The 21276-nt window shown below is 42.5% G+C and overlaps 3 protein-coding genes across 6 annotated transcripts in view; 1 reads left to right on the top strand and 2 right to left on the bottom strand.

The window, feature by feature from the left end:
• Positions 1–2052: 2052 nt before the first annotated feature.
• Positions 2053–2823, bottom strand: mrps6 (mitochondrial ribosomal protein S6). The gene is made up of 2 exons (XM_079560368.1): positions 2368–2823; positions 2053–2140 (listed from the first exon to the last, which is right to left on the bottom strand). The coding sequence occupies exon 1, from the start codon at positions 2695–2697 to the stop codon at positions 2371–2373; it is 327 nt and encodes a 108-aa protein (XP_079416494.1). The 5' UTR covers positions 2698–2823; the 3' UTR covers positions 2053–2140; positions 2368–2370.
• A 235-nt stretch (positions 2824–3058) lies between these two features.
• nolc1 (nucleolar and coiled-body phosphoprotein 1) lies at positions 3059–8350 on the top strand. 2 transcript variants are annotated; one of them, XM_079559428.1, is made up of 13 exons: positions 3059–3193; positions 3491–3546; positions 3624–3775; positions 4005–4093; positions 4165–4303; positions 4475–4572; positions 4658–4760; positions 4868–4999; positions 5062–5172; positions 5251–7218; positions 7297–7421; positions 7550–7633; positions 7707–8350. In XM_079559428.1, the coding sequence occupies exons 1-13, from the start codon at positions 3083–3085 to the stop codon at positions 7863–7865; spliced, it is 3327 nt and encodes a 1108-aa protein (XP_079415554.1). In that variant the 5' UTR covers positions 3059–3082; the 3' UTR covers positions 7866–8350. The 2 variants fall into 2 exon arrangements, with proteins under 2 accessions (XP_079415554.1, XP_079415555.1); XM_079559429.1 differs by having other exon boundaries at positions 7573–7633; positions 7707–7834.
• Positions 8351–11250: 2900 nt separating this feature from the next.
• The window catches only part of micu1 (mitochondrial calcium uptake 1), a 34642-nt gene continuing 24616 nt past the window's right edge, over positions 11251–21276 (bottom strand). For all 3 annotated transcript variants that reach the window (XM_079560645.1, XM_079560644.1, XM_079560646.1), the window contains 4 exons: positions 21076–21213; positions 18547–18655; positions 13606–13695; positions 11251–11502 (listed from right to left, as the gene is read on the bottom strand). In XM_079560645.1, the coding sequence (XP_079416771.1) occupies positions 11342–11502; positions 13606–13695; positions 18547–18655; positions 21076–21213 (498 nt within the window). In that variant the 3' untranslated portion in view covers positions 11251–11341. The remainder of the gene's footprint in view (positions 11503–13605; positions 13696–18546; positions 18656–21075; positions 21214–21276) is intronic.

The following is a 21276-nucleotide window of genomic DNA, read 5'->3' as shown; positions in this document are numbered from 1 at the left end:
CTCGTTTTCACGTGATGACTCGAGGTTTAGCTTAGCATTAGCTTTCTCCGGAGGCTCTGTGCATCATCAAGGCCCAGCGCAGAACCAGACACTGAAATAAGCGTTCTTGTCACCGGTTTTAATCCTGGGTGTTTAGGTAACAGAAACACTGATGTGTGTCTTTGTAAAAGTCTGCTGTGGCTCCGGTTCACAACACATGAAGCTAAACCTCCATGATGACTCTGTTTACATCTTAGGGCTAGACACTGCGGGGAGGGGGTTCTGCTGAGGAGCAGTGGTTGGTTACTCGGCTGGTGACGAAAGGTCGGAGGCGTATCCTGGAGGTCGAGGGCGTTTCCTGAAGGAATCAGGCGTTTTATCCCTAAAATGGCCGCCATCAGAGTTTCTACAGATTACTCGAAAATACGTGAATGTGCCAAGGCAACACTTCAGGCATGGTTTTAATGAGGGAATGACTTAATAACATGATGTAAAGCTTGAAAAAGTCGATTTTGCATAATAGGCCCCCTTTAAGAGAAACTGTTACATTAGTCTTTTTTCCCCATTGCCTATACATGCCTTTTGCCAAAAGTAAAATATGCAATTTATTTATTTATTTTTATTTATTTCTGAACATTTTATTGGAGGATCAGCCCCATGAGATGAACATCTCGTTTTCATGGGGTCCTCAAGATCATGTCCAAGAACAATTGGACAGAAAACAGAGTAGATGCAATCAAATCAAAACACGCACGCACACACGCACACACACACACACACACACACCCACACACACACGCACGCACGCACGCACGCACGCACACACACACACACACACACACTTCACCTCCCCACCCATCATAGGAGTACAGTGGTTCCCAAACTGTGGTGTTTATGGTAAATGGTAAATGGACTCAACTTATACAGTGCCTTCCACCCCATCAGGGCCAAAAGCGCTCCACATTAATGAACCAGTCACCAATTTATGTCATTGGTAAATGGTGAATGGCCTCAACTTATATAGCGCTTTTCCACCTACATTAGGCACTCAAAGCCAAGCGCTTTACAGCACGGATCCAGTCACCCATTCATACTCTCATTCATACACCAATGTACGCAGACACATTTTAAAGTTTTTTTTTTTTTTTTTTTTTTACATATCATGAAGGTGCTTCTAAGGTCAAGCGTTTTGAGAGGTACTTGGTGTGAGATGTTTGAGAACCACTGGTGTAACATAATGCATTCGATTAATTTTAATTAAAACCAGCAACAAACTTTTAAACACAGTCAACCCAATGCAAAAGCAATTCGAGCCAAGAGAATAGAATTGTCATCATGGTTGAGACTTGCTCATGCTGATTCTAACTAATAATGTGAATTGTGTCCAACTTGGAGAAAATAGAGAAGTGGTTTCTTTGGTGGTGCTTTGTTCCAGCCAGTGGACTGCTGCCGCTCTGTCCCTGGGATAGACACTTCATCCACCTTATCTAATTGCATGAATCCAGTTTGTAGGTGCCTTATGCCACTCATACACATGCTGGTGGGCATGTTCAAGGCAGACTTATAGAAATGTGTCTGCCCATTTACGCCAAAGGCCTCTCGAGCAACTACTGTAATGACATGGGCAATGTATGGCATCTACTACAGTGTGCTGATTTCACTGCAGTGTCATCTGTCAGCCCCAGGTGGGAGGCCTGCGAGATCCACCTCTCCTTGGTTCCTCAGACAATGTAAGACAATGAAGCAATACATGAACAGAGACCAAATACTGATAGGGTAAGCACTTCTTCATTTGGTGAACTATTTAAAGCTTCAGCAGTATGTGTAAAAGTCAACATTTTTAAATAAAGTGCATTTATTTGTAAATGGATATATTTGCCTGTTATAGGAACATATCTACATGTGAGATGGACATATTGACCTGTTATAGATCATTGTAACAGGCCTTTGCTGCAACTTGCCAGAAGTAAGTGGAAACAGGAGAAATGTGTAAGTAAAAAAATTGACACCTTAAATCTAATCTAATCTAATCTAATCTAATCTGTAACAATTACCAAAAAATCTGAAACTTGTGGGAAATGTTTTTTTTTTTTAATTAAATATCACAAAATGAAAACAAAGTCAGGACATTTAGCAGAATCTTCAGAATAGAAGTCAATACCTGAAAAAGGAAAGGAAAAAATTAGTACAAAGCAGTCAAATAACATGTAAATCAAGACATTGTAATGTAACATTCGTCTTGACTAGAGATGTAAGGACATTTAGGATTCACAGTAATTCTAGATATCAACTTACAAAACGATGACATTATAGACGACGCACTCTTGACTAAATGAAAACAGCGGATGTATTGGATTTGCTCTTTGGCCATAATATAATAGTCCTTACAAGTCAGGATCCACAGCAGTTTTGACTGGAAACCTCCTTGTCCTTCTTGAGCACACCAGGCCTCACCACGTCCACGTCACGGTTCAAGTGATCCAGTAAGCCTGTGACGATGCTGGGCGCTGCGTAGAAATCCACCAGAAAGTACGCTGCCCTCTCGTGCTTCTCGTTGTGTTTGGTTATTTTATAAGGCAGCATTCTCTCCCCGAGATTCTCCAGACCTCTTACCACGGCCCCCTTCTCCATCAGAGTCTCTACAGTCCGCCGCAATGCAGCCGCGGTCTCTGGTCGCTTCATCGCCTTCAGGACGAGCGCAAGTTCGTATCGAGGCATGGCTTTGGTACGAAAACAATATACAGCACTTGGATTACGAATGATAAGTTGTCATTTCAAGTTTATCCAGGGGAGAGCGGTTCGTAAACAACTAACAACCCTGCGATGTCAAGAGGGCGCGAGGGACGAAGACGCAGGATGATGACGTAGAACCTGAGCGCCCACATAAACACAAATTTATCCATGAATTTCATCAAAGCATCACACCCATAGCCACAAATAATAGTACAATAAGTGAATGCATGACTATTGTGTATTGTGCGTTAAAGAAAAAAAATCCATCGTAGATTTTTTTAAATTGGAATACATCTTGTGCGCACGCGTATTTTGTAGACACCGCCTCTTTTCGCTTCCGGTCCTTCCTTCCAGAACAAACGTGGTGAAGATGGCGTCGCAAAAGACAGTGCCGAGCGATTTGTACAAATGCGTATATTCTTTTTTATTGGAAAACAAGTTCACCAAGGCGGCTCAGCAGTTTCTTAAGCAGACTAAAGTGGTAAGTGTGTCGCTGCGCTTAAATGACAGCCCTTGCAGAAAGAACAATCTGTCCCCCGGCGTGCTGGGAAGTCCAGGGGGGTGCATGAGGAGCCTTAAATGTACATGTAAGCACGTGGATGTGGATGGATACTGACATAGTTGTAGCACTCTCTGTTGGCTTCTGAACGTGATACCCAACTATTCTGCTTTTTGTGTAGGACAGAAGCCCTCGGAGTTTAGTTTCAGCATTAAGCAATTTTGTTATTAAAAGTGAAATTAACGTGCTTGTTGTGTTTTTCTTCAATGGTTCTCCTAGAATCCCCAAGATTCAAACGAGGAACCTCTTGAAAATATTTACAGCTTCTGGGTGAAGTAAGTCGTGATCAGCAGTCTCTTTTTTTATCAACTTTACATCAGAACAGCAAATTCATGTAACGTTTTCTTTTGAGGTCCCCTGAAGCCAGAAAACGGAAAGCACCAGACAACCAAGCTGAAACTACAAATGGTCCTTCAGCTAAAAAATCTAAGCCTAATGCAGAGAGCTCCAGCGAAAGTAGCAGTGAGGAGGAGGAGGTAGCTCCTAAAGCATCTCTCACTCCAGGTAAAAATCTTTCAAAATAATTGTTATTCATAACATGGTCTAATGTTTGCTGATCTTGGCAATTAAGCAGAAAACTTAGTGCCATCACTTTGACCAATGAGACGAGCTTTCTTGTGAACCAGCCTGTTTGGGCCAATCAGGAGGGGGGTGGGACTTGAGTGTTAACTTTTGAAATAACTTTCTTTCCCGTTCTCATTTTGCAATCTTACTATCATTTAAATGCACACAGCCAAGCCTGCCCCTGTTAAAGCAGCTGCAAAAGCAGAATCCAGCAGTGAGGATTCTAGTGATTCTGAGGAAGAGAAAGCACCTGCAAAAGTAAGCTTGCTGTCAAATATAAAAAAGACTTGCGGAGACAGGAACACTGAAAGGATGTATTTGTGATACAGGTATCTGCAAAGACGACACCTGCTCTTGTAAAGGCTACACCTGCTCCCTCCACTGTCAATGCCAGAAAAAAAGATACAAGTTCCAGCAGTGAGGAGTCAGAATCTGAAGATGAGGCGCCGACAAAAATGCCAGTACAAAGTGAGTTTGACCTGATGTAGTGTATTTGTGTGGGATGTGGAAGTTGGAATCATTTATTTCGGGAGGAAACTACTACTACCTGCCCTTTTGCATTTTTATGTCTTTGCAAACAAGTCTCAAAGTGCTACACCAAATGTGAACTGTGTTTTTTTTTTCTGTTCCTGACGTTAGAACCTAAAGCTGCCGCAGTAAACCCCAAACCTGCAGCTCAGAAAAAGGCGCAGAGCAGCAGTGAAGACTCTGATTCAGAAGAAGAAGAACCTAAAAAGGTGTCGTATTTGATTGCACATGTTAAATTACAGCTTTTGTCTGCTACAATCCTAACATTTCATTTTGTTGTATTCCTTATGTTAGGCCCCAGTTAAACCTGCTCCAGTTAAAGCAGCAGCTGCTGAATCCAGCAGTGAAGAGTCCTCATCTGAAGATGAGGCTCCTCCCAGTAAAAAATCTAAACCTGGTGTGTTTCAGTTTCATGAAGAACATTTCAGTATTGTGTTGTTTGGCCCGGCAAAGGGGATTTCTTTGAGGAAAAAGTATTATAACTGATAAAATGTGTTTTTATAGGTGTCTACAGCGCAGTTCCACCTCCTACTTCAGTGCAGCCGACTACAGCTGTGCCTGCAGTGAAGAAGGCTCTGAAAGAGGCCTCGTCAGACAGTAGTGACGACAGCAGTGATGAGGATGAACAAAAAACTGGTAAGAAAATCGTGTACCATAGTTAATCAAAACACAATTTGACTTTTATTTCATTGGTTCAGCTAAACCTGTGACAAAGAAAGCTACTGCTGCCCTAAAACCTGTGACAAAGAAAGTTACGGCTGCCCCCAAACCTGTGACAAAGAAGCAGGAGTCAAGCTCAGACAGTTCAGGTAATGACCTATGTGGGTCATATGTAATCACAACCCCTTATCCCCACCACCGTGTATTTTAATGTTATATCTATTCAGATTCAAGCTCCGATGATGAAGAAACTCCAGCAACTAAAACGGCAGCCAAAGCTAAACCTGCAAAAGGGCCTCAGAAGGCTGCAGCAAAACCGACCGTCCAAGCCTCCAAACCCGCTGCAGCAAAAGCAGCAGCAGAAAGCAGTTCTGACTCAAGTTCAGATGAAGATGATGCGGATGCATCCAAGCCTGTAGCTAAAGTTCCACCAAAGCCTGCTGTTAAACCACCTGCCAAGGCAGCAGAGAGCAGCTCAGAGTCTGATTCCTCTGATGAAGAGCCAGCTAAAGCAAAGCCTGCTACTCCTGCAGCTAAGCCTGCTACACCTGCAGCAAAATCTACTCCTGCTGCTAAAGCCGCTGCAGCTGAGAGCAGCTCTGAGTCTGATTCCTCTGATGAAGAGCCAGCTAAAGCAAAGCCTGCTACTCCTGCAGCTAAGCCTGCTACACCTGCAGCAAAATCTACTCCTGCTGCTAAAGCCGCTGCAGCTGAGAGCAGCTCTGAGTCTGATTCCTCTGATGAAGAGCCAGCTAAAGCCAAGCCTGCTACTCCTGCAGCTAAGCCTGCTACTCCTGCAGCAAAGCCTGCAGCAAAATCTACTCCTGCTGCTAAAGCCGCTGCAGCTGAGAGCAGCTCTGAGTCTGATTCCTCTGATGAAGAGCCAGCTAAAGCTAAGCCTGCTACTCCTGCAGCTAAGCCTGCTACACCTGCAGCAAAATCTACTCCTGCTGCTAAAGCCGCTGCAGCAGAGAGCAGCTCTGAGTCTGATTCCTCTGATGAAGAGCCAGCTAAAGCTAAGCCTGCTACTCCTGCAGCTAAGCCTGCTACACCTGCAGCAAAATCTACTCCTGCTGCTAAAGCCGCTGCAGCTGAGAGCAGCTCTGAGTCTGATTCCTCTGATGAAGAGCCAGCTAAAGCCAAGCCTGCTACTCCTGCAGCTAAGCCTGCTACTCCTGCAGCAAAGCCAGCAGCAAAATCTACTCCTGCTGCTAAAGCCGCTGCAGCTGAGAGCAGCTCTGAGTCGGATTCCTCTGATGAAGAGCCAGCTAAAGCAAAGCCTGCTACTCCTGCAGCAAAGCCTGCAGCAAAATCTACTCCTGCTGCTAAAGCCGCTGCAGCTGAGAGCAGCTCAGAGTCTGATTCCTCTGATGAAGAGCCAGCTAAAGCAAAGCCTGCTACTCCTGCAGCTAAGCCTGCTACACCTGCAGCAAAATCTACTCCTGCTGCTAAAGCCGCTGCAGCTGAGAGCAGCTCGGAGTCTGATTCCTCTGATGAAGAGCCAGCTAAAGCCAAGCCTGCTACTCCTGCAGCAAAATCTACTCCTGCAGCAAAATCTACTCCTGCTGCTAAAGCCGCTGCAGCTGAGAGCAGCTCGGAGTCATCCTCTGAAGATGAAGAGCCGGCCAAAGCCAAACCCACCACAAAACCTGCCGGCACTCCGACTGCAAAGGTTGCCGTGAAAGCTTCCACTCCGGCTGCAAAGGCTGCTGAAGAAAGCAGCTCTGATTCAGACTCTTCTGAAGATGAGGAGCCAGTTAAGGCTAAACCAGCTGCTAAACCTGCAAAACCTGCAACTAAGCCTGTTGCTGCCGCTGCAAAAGCCGCAGAAAGTTCTGACTCTGACTCTTCATCTGAGGAAGAAGAGCCAGTGAAAACAAAACCAGTGACTCCAGCTGCCAAGGCTTCAGTAAAGAAGACACCTGCTGCTCCTGCATCGGGCAAAAAGGTGGCCCCTGTGAAGAAGACTGAGGACAGCAGCTCTGAGTCGGACAGCTCCGACTCTGAGAAGGAGACCAAACAGACTCCTGCAAAGACAGCGGTGTCTAATGGGAAAACAGCAACGCCTAAAGTGGCAACAAAGACTTCGAAATCCAGTGCAGCAAAGGCTAAAGAAAGCAGCAGCTCCTCAGACAGTTCAGAGGAAGAGTCGGCACCTCGAGCAGCCACTGCCCCCACCACACCCACTGCAAACGGTGAGGCTTTACTGATCTACATGTACATTTTGATATGACCAATGTTATTAACATGGCTCCCTGTGGCTTGTTATTCAGGTACCAACGGCAAAACTAAAAAGGATCAAGATGATTCGTCTTCAGAAGAGGAAGAAGAAATTAAAACGCCCATCAACAAGAAGACAAAAACGACACCTCAGACATTTCCAAAAGCCAACAAAAAGGTACGTGCCATAGCCCTGCCTAGACTGTGTATTTGAAAGGTTTTGCCTTCAGACGATATTGTAAAGGGTAATTTATCAAAAACTAGTGCTAAACCTTTTGTAGTAAATAACCCATATTTTCTTATCAGTCTTCCAACATACCTTTCCGTAGAATAAAGGAAGATGAAGTTGAAGTGGATCCCCGTTTGGCAGACAACTCGTTCGATGCAAAGGTGAGTGCAGGCAATTGTGACATTATTCCAGACTGAAGCTGCACATCTTAATCATTTGAATGTGTTCTTTCAGTATGGAGCTCATGGGGACTGGGGTCAAAAGGCAAATGATGTCCTGAAGTTCACCAAAGGAAAATCATTTCGTCATGAAAAAACGAAAAAGAAGAGAGGAAGTTACCGTGGTGGTGCCATCTCAACAACCATAAACTCCATTAAGTTCGACAGTGACTGAGGACCTTTTTTTCTTTTGGACTTTTCTTCTGGACTGTAGTTCTGAACATGAATCGGTGGCTCCACTTCAAAGTATGCGCTACAGTGTGTACCTCTCAGATTAACCTGTTTAGATTATTGCTCTTTGAACTCTTAAAATCGACTGAGCAGTAAAGAGTCACTGTTAGTAGTACACAACATTCTCATTTATAGCCACTAGGTGGCTGCGGGCCATCTGGAATGAACTTGTAAAAACTTGTGTGTCAGAACGTTAACTGTTGGTTTTTCTAAGGGTCTTGTTTTAATGGTAATTACACTTTGTTTGAATCATCGTTTTTCTTCTTAGATGGTGAAGGTCCAGCTCGTCAGACTTACACAGCCCATGTTTTATATACAGTATTTATTTGACTGTTTTAGTTTTCTCTTTGGGCCAAAGTGGCGGTTGCATCCAAGGTTTGTGGTTTATTTGTCCTAATGTCGAGAACTTTCAGAAACAGAGCCATATTACTGTCTTTGTAATTTTTATTAAACCTTGTAATTAAAAGATGGGCATGAAATCTTGAATTAAGAGACATTTAAAAGAAACTGCCAAGTTCAGAAAATCATCTGCAATTCCAAGATATCAGGTGGAATATTAGCCAGGTCAAGCCAAATAGATTTCCCTCGGGGAGACCCTCATTAGGTCATATGACTTACACTTACATTTGTAGGAAGTGGAATTTTAACTTGGACCACGAATGGGAGCCTTTCACCCTTCGCTATCAAATGTGCACACAAAGCCTGAGCTGCTGGCGCATCCCTTGGTTTGAACCTCTTGAATTGCTACAGTCTTGCCTGGCTAACGCCAGACTGCTGTGTGCTCTCCAGTTATTTCGAACTGCATCACTTGCCAGACTAACAGTCCACGATGGTTGATATCCAATTAGCTCACAAGCAGGAGCTCAGGTAAAACTACAGAAAAAGTTCAAACATGTGTAAATGTAGAGCAGTTCCGTTTCATGTATCAGCATTGACTCAAAATAGCCAGTAGATGGCATCCTCGTATTAACAAGACACAGAGCAGGTATATAAAAGTGGAAACCTTTGATCCCTTGATTTACACTTTTATTTTTACTACATCTTTCAAATACCCAAATAGTGTCATGTGCAAACTATAATAGTTAAACTCTATTCTCTTTTTTCTGAGGTGTTACCATAATACATTATACACTGCTCACAAAAACTTAGGGCACACTCAAAAAACACATCCTTGATGTCAATCAATTCGATTTTTCGGATGAAAATCTTTATTCATAGTGTAGGGCAATGTGTTGAGAACAAAATAACATAAGAATGATAAATGGAAATCAAATTCTCAGCCCCTGGAGGTCTGGATCCAAAATTATAGTCAAAATCAAAGTGACAAATCAGCTCACTGGTTGATCCAGATTCTGTAGAAATTCCTCCAAACGAGTTTGTATCATCCTCAGTCGTGTGTGTGGCCTCCACGTGCCTGAATGCACTCCCTACATCGCCTGGGCAGCTCCTGATGAGACCACGGATGTCCTCCTGAGGGATCTCCTCCCAGACCTGGATTAGAGCATCAGTCAGCTCCTGGACAGTCTGTGGTGTGACGTGGCGTAGATGGATGGACCGAGACATGATGTCCCAGATGTGCTCTATTGGATTTAAGTCTGGGGAACGGGCAGGCCAGTCTATAGCATCAATACCTTCACCATGCAGGAACTGCTGACACACTCTTGCCACATGTGGCCTGGCATTATCAGGCATCAGAAGGAACCCAGGGCCCACAGCACCAGCATATGGTCTTACAGTAGGTCTGAGGATCTCATCCCGGTACCCAATGCCAGTCAGGGAACCTCTGGCTAGCACTGATTGGGTCACTGCAGAAATTGGTCTCAGGCCTTTGCAGCACAGAGCAAGGAGCCTGCGGGACAGTATTTTAATGGCCACTCTGACAGGGGTCTTCCCATCCCGACTACTTCAATTAAGACAAAACTGCTGACTGCTCTGACTCACACACAGCCACCACTATCACCACTGACACACTCATACAATCTGCCAAAACTGGCCCACCGTATTTTATTACACGTGACAAATGCCAACCTCAATGTGCCATAAATTAGTCTCACTAATTACCCAGCGCTTTTTCAGCATCCTACAGAGACTGGAAACATGGCAGGGCAACAAATCAAAACTCCAGTCGGGCGAAGCACAGTGATGCATGCGGGTAAGAGGAAATAAAAGATCATCACAGGAAGACTAGGCATATTTAAAAACATCTTTACTGCAGTTTTTTTCCAACATCCATCTTGTATATAAAGTATTTCAGTGCGGATTAATAAACAGAATATAACCTACATCTGTAAAGCGAATAAGGAGTCTGGTTATGGAGTGTGGTTTCTCGGCTAAACTGCGATGATGAAGTAACAAGGGCCAAGTAAATAGTCGCCCCACCTTTGAAATATCAGTGTACAAATGAAAACTGAAAAGTCAACAGGCATGCTGTTTAGTGTTACAACTAACCCAGATCCCAGGTGTTGTGCCCAAATAAATGACAATGTTTGGCATCAGGAAAGGCATCTGGTTAAAAAAAAATCTATTTCGTACAATAGAAGGCAGATTGCTATGGTAACGGAAAAAGGGTATAGATACAGAAGGCATCTCGTCATAAAAGGGGGGCGTGGCTTTGCCGAGGGGGAAAATAGAATCTTCTGGGAAACAGTTTTTCACACTTTTTAGCAATTTTCTGGTGAAGTATGAACTTATTTATCAGATACAATAAAAGTCAAGTCTAAATCGGGTCCATATGGATGTTTATTCACAGCAGATTGCTCAGTAGAAGCGAATAAACGGCAGTCGTAGCTAGCGCAAACTAGCGCTAGCATTAGCCCCATGCTAACATGTAGCATCATATAGCATCATGTTAGCATTCTCCGCTCTTTATGTATTTATGGGCTGTTGAACCACTTTCCTCCTCTCCATGTCTTTTTATCTTTATTCAGTAGAAAACTATATTCATAATTCAGCATTTGTTAAAGTTGTTTTTGAATAATTAGAGAAAGTTTAGATTTTTCTTGTTTTCCCCCTTAACTGTTTTCAAACACGAACATATATGGGCGATTCCAGAGATGCCCTCTGTATCTGTTAAATTTACTATTCTTTTTATATTTACTCTTTATATCAAATATGCTTAAAAGAACTTTCCTCTTTTGGGCACATTTTTAACAAAGATCTCTCTGCATAAATAGATTGTCCAGAAAGTGTTTACTTCTGCATCAGCATGCAAGAATCACTTTTATGTTTTTGTTCTCTTATTAGTTAACTTAGTCTTGAAGTGAAAAGTTTGAGAACCACTGCTTTAGTGGATACAGCTTGAATAACACATGCTTAAATTGAAGTCCCTAATTCCAGCGTCAATATGCTTTTTTTTTACAAACAGAGTCCTTGATACAATTCCCCCTCAGTGTCCAGCTCTTTCATCGGCACCTGTTGGCCTTATGTCTTTGGGGAGGCAAAGTCCCACGCCGTGTCCTGGGCGCACTTCCACATGGCGCGGATGAGTCGAGTGAAGCCCATGTCCTTGGGTTTCTCCAGGCCTCGCATCAGCCGCTGCTTCATGATGGCGATGAACTCCTTATTGCTGAGCTCTCCGTTCCCTGCGGGGGACAGCGGACGGACAGGGGGGTGATGAAATTTTAGAGAAAAAGGCTGCAATGGGAGAAGCTAAAGCGCTGAGTAACCAGGAGTTTTTTTTTTCTACAGATAATTAGAGGTTTGTGTTATATGCTGTTAATGTTGCAAAAAAAACATGTTGATGATACAATTATGATCAGTAGCAAAGTTCATGACTCAATCAAATCTTCTGAACAGTTATTTAACGGTTCAAGCTTATCTCATAAAAAAACAAATGCAAGAATAAGCATAACAGAAAGAGAAAATATTTGACATTTCATTTAAAAAACATGTGCCAAGTTAAAAGTTAAAGTTAAAAGCAAGCCCACTGTAAGCTCGGATGTTTTAACCTCTTAACCCCCACCTCCACCTCAACCGAGCACATTTTTTCCAATTATCCAGGTATGCAGGCATTACCCAAGTCTAAAAGCTTCTTGAAAAGAGCATCAAAAACAAGCGATGAAAACGCGCAAAAAAGGTTACAAAAAACAAGATGAAAAAGTAACAAAAATGCAGCCAAAAAGGATGAAAACGAGATGTAAACGTGTTACACTGGCTTATAGGCTGTGAGAAGCTTTTAGATTTAGGTAAAGCCGAAACACTGTTAAAATGGGGGTAAACAGGTTAAACTAAATATTTTGGCTCAGAGCAATTTGCTTCCAGAGACCGACTTTGAAATGATCAGAACCCCAAGATCCAGCGCCATCTACTGTAAAGAGCCATGACACCCATTAACAAAATGATCATTGCTCCACTCATATTTAAATGTTCTAAGTGCTATAACTTTAAATTGACAATACAATGTGCTGTCCCATTTTAATTTAGTTTTAGTCTTGGTCTTTTGACGAAAATGTAATTCGATTTTAGTCTAGTTTTAGTCAAAAAAATATCTTCAATTTTAGTCTAGTTTTAGTCGACTATAATTGCAAGTAAATTTAGTCGACTAAATTTAAGACGAATTTAGTCGACTTTGCATTGATAATATTCATTGCAATCATATTTAGTCTTAATCCTCTGCTTCATGTTTCTGCTCCACATGAACAAAGCTCAGAGCTGATCCTTTGGCAGAGACTTTACATGATCTGAGGCTCTTTCAGACGGTCAATAGAAGTTTGGATGATTTTAGTCTCTCCCTTTCATTTTTATTTAGTCTTATTTTAGTCGACTAAAATATCTGGACATTTTAGTCATAGTTTTAGTCTCATGAAAAACTTTTAATTTAGTTTTAGTCCAATTTTAGTCGTCAAAAATAACACTTTGACTAAAATTAAGACTAAATATTTTAGTCGACGAAATTAACACTGGTCCCTATCATCGAGTGTTGCTTTTTTCAACAACTTTATTTGCGACAAGAATAATAGTATTTCAATAAAATGTAACTTTCTGATGTTTTTCCCAAGTCTGAATACAGGTACAATGCAAAGAGAGTCAAAAAGGCCTTAACATTCGGACATTGGCAATACAGGCACTGCTCTTGCCAATGCAATACAGTTCATGTATGCGAGTATGGGGATCGCTGGGGATACACATGAATATAAAGGTGGGGCATTGAATTATTTTTAGCTTAAAAAAAAAGTTTGAGTGTATTACAACATTATTTTATTTTTACTATATCATAGTTTGGATAAACCACTTAAAAAGGTGCATAATGCAACTTTCTACGTGAAAAAAATGTTGATTTTTGCATATTTGACCTTGCAGTGGCCCAGCAGCTGTATGAGTGGTCACCATGGTGCAATCACGGTGGTCTCTACAATGCTCCAGGACCAATTGTTTTGTAGGTTTTCTGGTGAGAGCAAGTGTCAACAGTGAAAACCGTCCAAACATTGATCTTGGAGCGTCCTAGAGAACACTGTGATGGAAGGTAACGGTGCCATGCTGACCATTCATACAGCCACTGGGTCACTACAAAGTCAAATATGCACAAATATCAACTTTTTCTTACACATAAAAAGTTGCATAGTGCCCCTTTAAATAGTCCACACAAATAATCGAGGTAGGGAGTTCTGTGGGTGTAACGGGGAGGTCAAAGTATACGGAACAAAAACAACCCACAGGTCTACTGCACTAGTTAATATATCACTCACCATCGCAGTCAAACAATGCAAACACTACGTCGCAAACATGATCCGACAGCTCCACCTTGGCCACAGTCCGCGCCACCTGCTTCATGGTCACTGGGAAACAGAGGGAAACACGGGGAAGAAAGAGATTAGAAAACATGTGGAGCAGCATTACAGAGTGGGGGCTCCGAGTCACAAAAGCTAATGTGGTGTGAGTCTGTGGATCGATCGCAGCAGCGCACACATCCACCGGGGACTGCTGTGATGGACACTAAATAAAGACAGAGCTTGAGATGAGCAGAAAGAGAGAAACTGGGGCACACAGCATCAGGACAACAGACCGTAAAATGGCAGAAGAAAATTCATTGGTCACTTGAAGAGGGGTATTGTGCTTTTTGCAGGTATTTGGAAACAATCTCCCACACATCTTTATCACTACACCGTGTTCCAAATTATAATGCAAATTGTATTTCAGTGTCAAAAAAGGTAAAAAAAAAAAAAAAAGAAAAAAAAAAGTTTTTCAATGAAATTCATGGATGGTATTGTGTCTCAGGGCTCTTTGAATCACTGACATTAATCTCAGAGACCTGGGATGATTAGTTGTCAGGTGAGCCCAGTTATGGAAAAAACTACTGAAAAAGGATGTTCCACATTATTAAGCAGACCATCATTTTCAAGCAATATGGGAAAGAAAAAGGATCTCTCTGCTGATGAAAAGCCTAAAATAGTTGAATGCCTTGGTCTAGGTATGAAAACCTTCAATATTTCATGAAATATTAAGTGTAATCATCGTACTGATAAGAGATTTGTGGCTGATTCAGAGCACACACAGGTTTGTGCAGATAAAGGCACAATAAGGATGGTTTCAGCCAGACAAATACATCAGATGAATAGAACAGCTGCTACAAAGCAGCAAACAGGTATTTGAAGCTGCTGGTGCCTTTGGAGTCTCCCAAACATCAGCGGCTGCAGTTGTGCATAAACGTTCTATCCAGCCTCCCCTAAACTGTTAATAGCTTTTGATTTCAGAAAATATGACTTCCTAATGCTACAAATTCAACAAATGACAATTTTCAGTTAATTACAAGCTTTAAAATGCATTGAAACAATGAGTTGCATAATAATTTGGAACAGTAGATTGAGTTTTTTTACTATATTTATTTTTGAAAAAAATACTGTTATCACTGGGAGATTTTTTTCAACCACATTTAAATAATCCTCTACAAGTTAAAGACTTGAAAATTATGCTGACTCTCATTTGAATTGACAGTTTAGAAAATCAGAGAAAAATGTCATTTGCATAATCATTTGGAACGCGGTGTATTATCACTATTACTGATTAAAAAAACATTCTGGTTTCCACACAGTCTCACTGTTTCACACAGTCTCACTCCCCAAACCACGCCAAACAGCCGTTTCATAAAGAGTGGGGAAACGTCAGTGTGGCTGTAATGAAGCCATTTCCTTTTTATTTTGTGATAAAAGGATTAAGCTTAGCAAGACATTGATAGGTGAGGAAAGCATTTCCTGGATATGTAGGACCTGAGTAGGAAAAGGAAGCGCTTTTTTTGTAGAGCTAGGAATAGCCTCTGGAGATGATTCAAAAATTACCCAAAGATGTGCGAGTGGGTCGAAACACACACACACACACACACACACAGCACCTTTTAATACTGCATATCACTTATGTATACTTTATTCAATGCTTTTTTGTTCAACAGCTACTTCAAGGCCCAAACCCATTTTTTCCCCAGTAATGACATTCATTTTTATTGCCCTCCTTGAGCACATTCTAAAAAGCTCCATTTTGCTCCCTGAATGTTAAGAAAGGTGCTTAGACGAGTTAAACAATTTGCACGATGCCAGGCACTAACCACACGATTTTAACTTCAGTCTAACCAGCCAGAACAATTGACAATTTAAGACAGTTGTAAAAAATAAAATACAATAATACAATACAGTGTCCTCCATCTGGGATATAACCCCATTCATGGATCTGCAAACAGCAGTGGAGAGGCAAATATAATGATGTGCTATAATAACAATCATTTTCATCCTTCTCCAAAGCGACCGAATATCTGACTTCAAAAGGGCAGAAGAAAAAGGCACTGAGCTGTGAATAAAATCCTGGAGAAAAAAAAAAAAATAGTACAAAAAGAGCTTCTTATAAAATTCATGCAAAATGTAGGAGACAGGGAAAAAAAGTCTCTGGAGGAGCAGCTCAGCCAGTGGCACAGTGGACTTTGCACAGACGCCTCGAAGCTTTGCCGGATGCGTTCAAAACTCCCTCTTGCAGGCACACAGTGGATCATTCCAGGTCGTGTGGCACAGCCTCACAACAAACAACAAACTGTCATAAAACCCTGATATAAAAGCAAACGCATTGGCAATACCAAACATGCCCCTCATGTTCACAGACAATGTTATTTTTGCAGTGGGATGATAAAAGAAAGCATTTGGAAAGGACTTCCCCCAATGCACACAGACTCATGCATACAGTGCACCGAGTACAGACGTGCAATTTGAACCTCGCAGACGACTCCACGAGCAGCTGTCTCATCTGCTGATTCAGAATTAATGGATAGTCGCTAAACATATGGGATCCTTTACGGGGGTGACCTCAGCAATTAATTCGTGTTTAGTCATTAAAACATAGCTATTAATTAAACAATACTTTCAAGTTTCAATTTCTTCAGTTTGCTGAAAATTAAAGAGAGAGGATGAACTTCTTTGATTTATTTCTTGTTATTTTGTGGACTTCATACGGTAATTATAAGACAGTTTTTGATGATTTGTTTCCCTCATTAATTGCTAGTAGCTGCTTCCTCACAGTTTAGGGGATTCTTTTCCTCTCAGGGACTTTTCTTGAAGATCAAAAGTCCAAAGATGTTATTTCCAATGAGTTTTAACAGTTGGCTGAACACTAATGTTCCATGCTGAGAGTAAATTAAAATTGGGAGCAACGTTACAGATGCCAAATGAAAATATTTTACAAACACTTTACTTGAAAGGGGGTTTGAGGCAGAGCCAATAAAATGGAAGTTTTCTAATTTTCAGTTTCAATAAAATGTTTCATTAGTAAATTACATACATTGTGTAGTAAGACTGCAACGGTCAAGGCTGAGGAGGGCATCGGAAAGGTCATTGCTTTGACTCTAGCTGGAATGGTTTTCCCGGGAAAAGGCACTACTAATCACCCACCCTTCGATGCCGCTGGGCAAACCCGTAAGGAGCAGTGGGTAGCAGTGCCCATCTCCAAATGTGGAGCCAGGCTGATGGTCAGTATCACCTGGATGGAGGATTGACCTATTGTGCATATTTTTTAGTGATGGGGAAACCAACGCAGACATGGGGAGAACATGCAAACTCCACACAGAAAGGCCCCGTCCAGGTGGGAATCGAACCCAGGGCCTTCTTGCTGTAAAGCACATGCACTAACCACTGCGCTACTGCCCAATGATGACTAACGCCTAATTTGGTATACTGTTTGTGTCTTTGTTCTTACGGTGTATTTCATGGTTTTGGCCTGCTGTGCTCCCTTCTAAGAACAAATTTCTCTACGGGTATTAATGAAGAAACCTTGAACCTTATGTACTTAGTCATTTATAATGTACAGCTAAAAGGCAGCTGGTCTCGCGCTCATAATGTGAGCTGCATCAAGTGTGGACTGTCCCAGTTCTTATTTATACCACCACCAACACACCCTTGAGCACTCCTGCACTTCGAACACTTTCAGAAAATGCACAGTCCACCGAAGTGTGCATGTGTGCGTGTATTGGGACAGGGACTTACCTCAGCCAATGTCCTCCGTCTAAAATTATGATATCATTAAGTTTTTGAACATGAGTGAATTTGACAAGAAAAAATCTTTGGCCAGTGCACTGTGGCGACCTCTGATAAAAAAAAAAAGGGAGCGACTGAAGGACAAAAAATGTAGAAGGCCATGCAGAAAAACGGCTCTCAAATTTCCCAGACTTGTAAGAATGCTGTAATATTGTCTGTAAAAATCGAGAGTGAAGCCGTTTGCTGAGGCGCTGGCCTTGTCCAACACTGTCCTCCCTCTTAAAGTGATGATGTGGGCATGTGTCATTGGACATCAGTATCCCGCACTGTCAAGTCCCAGCTCCACTGGTGTCTATGTATGAACGCCGGGCTGGGACTGAGGGATGCGCTCTCCCCTCCTGCAGGGCCTCCGAGATGAGACAGTCGATACAGAGATGAAAAATGGCAGAGCTGGAATCGGGAGCAACGCCAGAGGAAACATAGACGCGTGCTCTAACTGGGGCCGGCATTAACAGCTCTTACAGACAGGACGAGGTGAAGGGAGCGGGGAGAGGAGCGGGGAGAGGAGCGGCGCGACCGGCAATTAGAAGGACACAGACCGAGTGAAAAGGTCAAACGGACCCAGTATTTCCCCCGTCAAACACAGATGGGGAAAGAGTTGGATATACTCAGTTACATTACAGTTACTAAGTTGTTCTTAAAGCAACACTGGGGAACATTCCAGGTTGTATGTAACTAAACTGTTGTAAAGAGCGAAAGATACCAAACATGCTCCTATGCTATTTGTATGTGGAAGATACTTAGGTACTTATATTTAACTAAAGTGCATAGACTGTATATTAAGAATGGACTAATTGTAACCTCCTTTTTCCTGAAGCCATTAGAAAATGGGGAAAAAAGGCTCCAGAGGTCATTATTGAACACAGGCTTGTGATTCTGACCTCCATGTGTTTGTCTTAACACTTGCAACATCGTCCTATTTTTTCCTTTCTCGTTTTTTGTTTTGTAGTTGGCTCCAAAACCTAGCCAAAATTGCTACCATGATCAAGCTTGTTAGGCCACACTGAGCACTATACAGGAAGCCACCATCGGTTAGCCATTCTTAATTTACAGTCTATGGTACAGTGTCAACTTTGTCTTTGATTTTACCCCCCCTGCCCAACACGGAGTAACTCTAAGTACCTTTGTCTATGGAGGCTCCTGCCATGTGGTAGAAACTCAGCGCTGTGTCCACATCGTTCACGTTCTTGAGAAATGTAAAGAAGTTCTCCACCTCCTCGAACGTGATGCCCTGTAGAAACAATTTATTTATTTTGACACGTCCACACAGGAGGTTCAAAATGAAACGGCCACAGACCAATTAAATTAACATGCATGCATTTTTCATCTTGGGTAAGGAAATCTCAAAAGGCAATCTATAAGGAATGGATGAGACTAGATTGAAACCTGTGACAAATCAGAAACAATTTCATTTCATTTCTGCACACCCCGGTCCCCTTGCAGCTCTGAGAAATCACCCACATATTGCCATGACACAAAGTCCGAATGCAGCAATGCCTTATGGGAACGGCGCCCTGTGGAGTGACACAAATGGCAATAGGAAGTGGGCCACAGCACCGAGCACACATGGATGAGCAGTGAGACAAGAGCGGGCAGAGGAACAGAAGGACCAAAACGCAGTCCCACAGATGCTCATGCGCTCATTGGCAATGGAAACATAGCAGCTGGCCACGGCGAGTAAATAACGCCTTTGTAATTTCTGCTACAGGTGATGGGGCTCTGCGAGTGACTGAGGAGGAGCAGCCAATGGTCAGGAGTCAGATCTAAACTGTCCAGCTGACGCGAACAACTCCAAAATACATGAGTCAACGATGAGCTGCAGCAATGTCCTCGTCATCGGGATCCCTGGCACGAGTCTTCAAAAGCCAGAATATGAGCATATGACGCCAATCCTCCAAAAATCTCCAAAGGCTTTCACACAGCTTCCATGTTGCAAAACCCCACAGAACCAACTCTGTACTCACCTTTCAGTGCACGGTGGGCGCTGATCCAGACAGTTTCACACGTCTTTTCAGCAAACTGTCGAAAGGCTGAGACAGAGCCGTCCAAAGAGCTCCCATGTTGTAGCCTACTACAACATTTTAGGGCAGAGATAGGCAGGTTTGCTTGGTGGAGGTTTTCTTCATTGTAAAAAGACCAAGGACTGAACCTGCCAGTTTTAGCCCATGACCTTATTGGGTGTTCTGCTTGGAAATTTAGGAAGAATTGACTGTATTGTGAAAGTGCCCCTGACCTTTGGACAGTCGGCCTTTACTGTCCAGGGAACTAAACTCTGGAACTCCTTGTCTCCTGAGCTGAAACAGGACTTTAAATAATGAACTAAAGCGTGTTTTAAAAAAAGACAGTGTGGGCAATCCTTTTTAGATTGCACTCAAATGCACTTCCTTTGTGTAATGTTAGAATTAATGCTACTTGGGACGGACATTGCAAACTAGCCTCATCTATAAATGTTGTGGTGTGGTACATGTTGATGGTTCACACTTGTCCCCATCAAATAAATAAATACAATAAATTTGTCATTTTTACGGTACTTTAACAGGCACTTGATTTCTGATTTGTGTTAAAACATCATCTTCAAAATCCTCAAAATCATTTTGAAGGACAGATGTTCTGGAGGGCCGTATTTGGCTCCCGGGTCTGATGTTGCCAATTTCACTTGACCGTTATCATGTTGTCATGTGAAATCGAGCATGGAGCGCATTGTACTGCCACTACAGGGGGGGATGTGCTTTTATGAGCCATTGTTATACTGTTGAACCGTGGTATTTGTAATTAAAACTTGGTGCTTGTAGTATTTTTCCATGTTTCTTTGGCTAAAACAGTTTTATTGTACTAGTTTCTTCTAGTCTAATAGCTGCATTTAAGCAGCCTTTAAAGCCAGGCTTATCAAAGCACTGACTGACATCAGAGGAGGTTTAACAAACTCTACTGAAATAGGATGGCAACACCTCAAGGACAGAGTGGAGTGCTTTAGTTCAGTGAATGCTCAGGCTCAAAGGTTCACAGTTGATGCAAAAAGTGGAAAAGAGAGTTTTGATCCGGCTCTGAAACTTCTGCATTATCTCAGCAGAGGTATTCTTTACTTTACTCGGTCAGACTAAGGGTAAAAGTTCAGTTGATTCAGTTTAAGCCATGATATCAATGGAAGTTAAATGTTTTGGCTGATAACATGTGAAAACGGGCACCCCCAGGCACTTAGCAGACGTGAGATAAACGTCAGAGACTGCAGTGAAGTAAATGGTGGACACAGCTCACAGCGGGCTTCAAAGGCAGATAGCTCTCACATTTATGACCGGCAAAGAGCTCCGCGTTTGGTCAACAGAGATATGGAGAGGCAGAGGGTTGGACGGAGCCAGAGCTGCTGTGTTTCTGTCAAGCTACAAACGTGCCATATCCTCACTGATGTATTACCTCCACCAGCAGCTCGCTAACATATAACATCCCAGCACTACTTCCACTCACGAGCGCACTGTCTGTCGCACAAACCTGTCAATTAGATCACGAAATGTTAAGTTAGTCACAGTCTTTCATTTGTGACTATAAACACTTTTTCTTTTCTTTTTTTACGCGCAACCCAGAACCTACTGTACATACTAACTGCACTTTGTGTAATTGATAGATCGTGCGCTTCGAGTTGACACATTCGTTTACCTGTGCATCTTTAAACATCTTCTTCAGTCCCTTTAGCATCAGCTTGAGTTTACGAGACTGCACTCCACTATAGGCCAGCAGCATGCCCCCAAACTGTCGCTCAGTAATTCTTCCATCCATAGGGTCGTTCCTCTCAAACTGCAGGAGAGAGAAAGAGAGAGGGGGTGGGTGAGGGGGGTGGGTGGTGGTCGCACATATGAG

This window comes from Gobius niger (assembly GCF_951799975.1).
Source record: "Gobius niger genome assembly, chromosome: 7".
NCBI lineage: Eukaryota > Metazoa > Chordata > Actinopteri > Gobiiformes > Gobiidae > Gobius > Gobius niger.
This window is presented reverse-complemented; position numbering and strand designations above follow the sequence as displayed.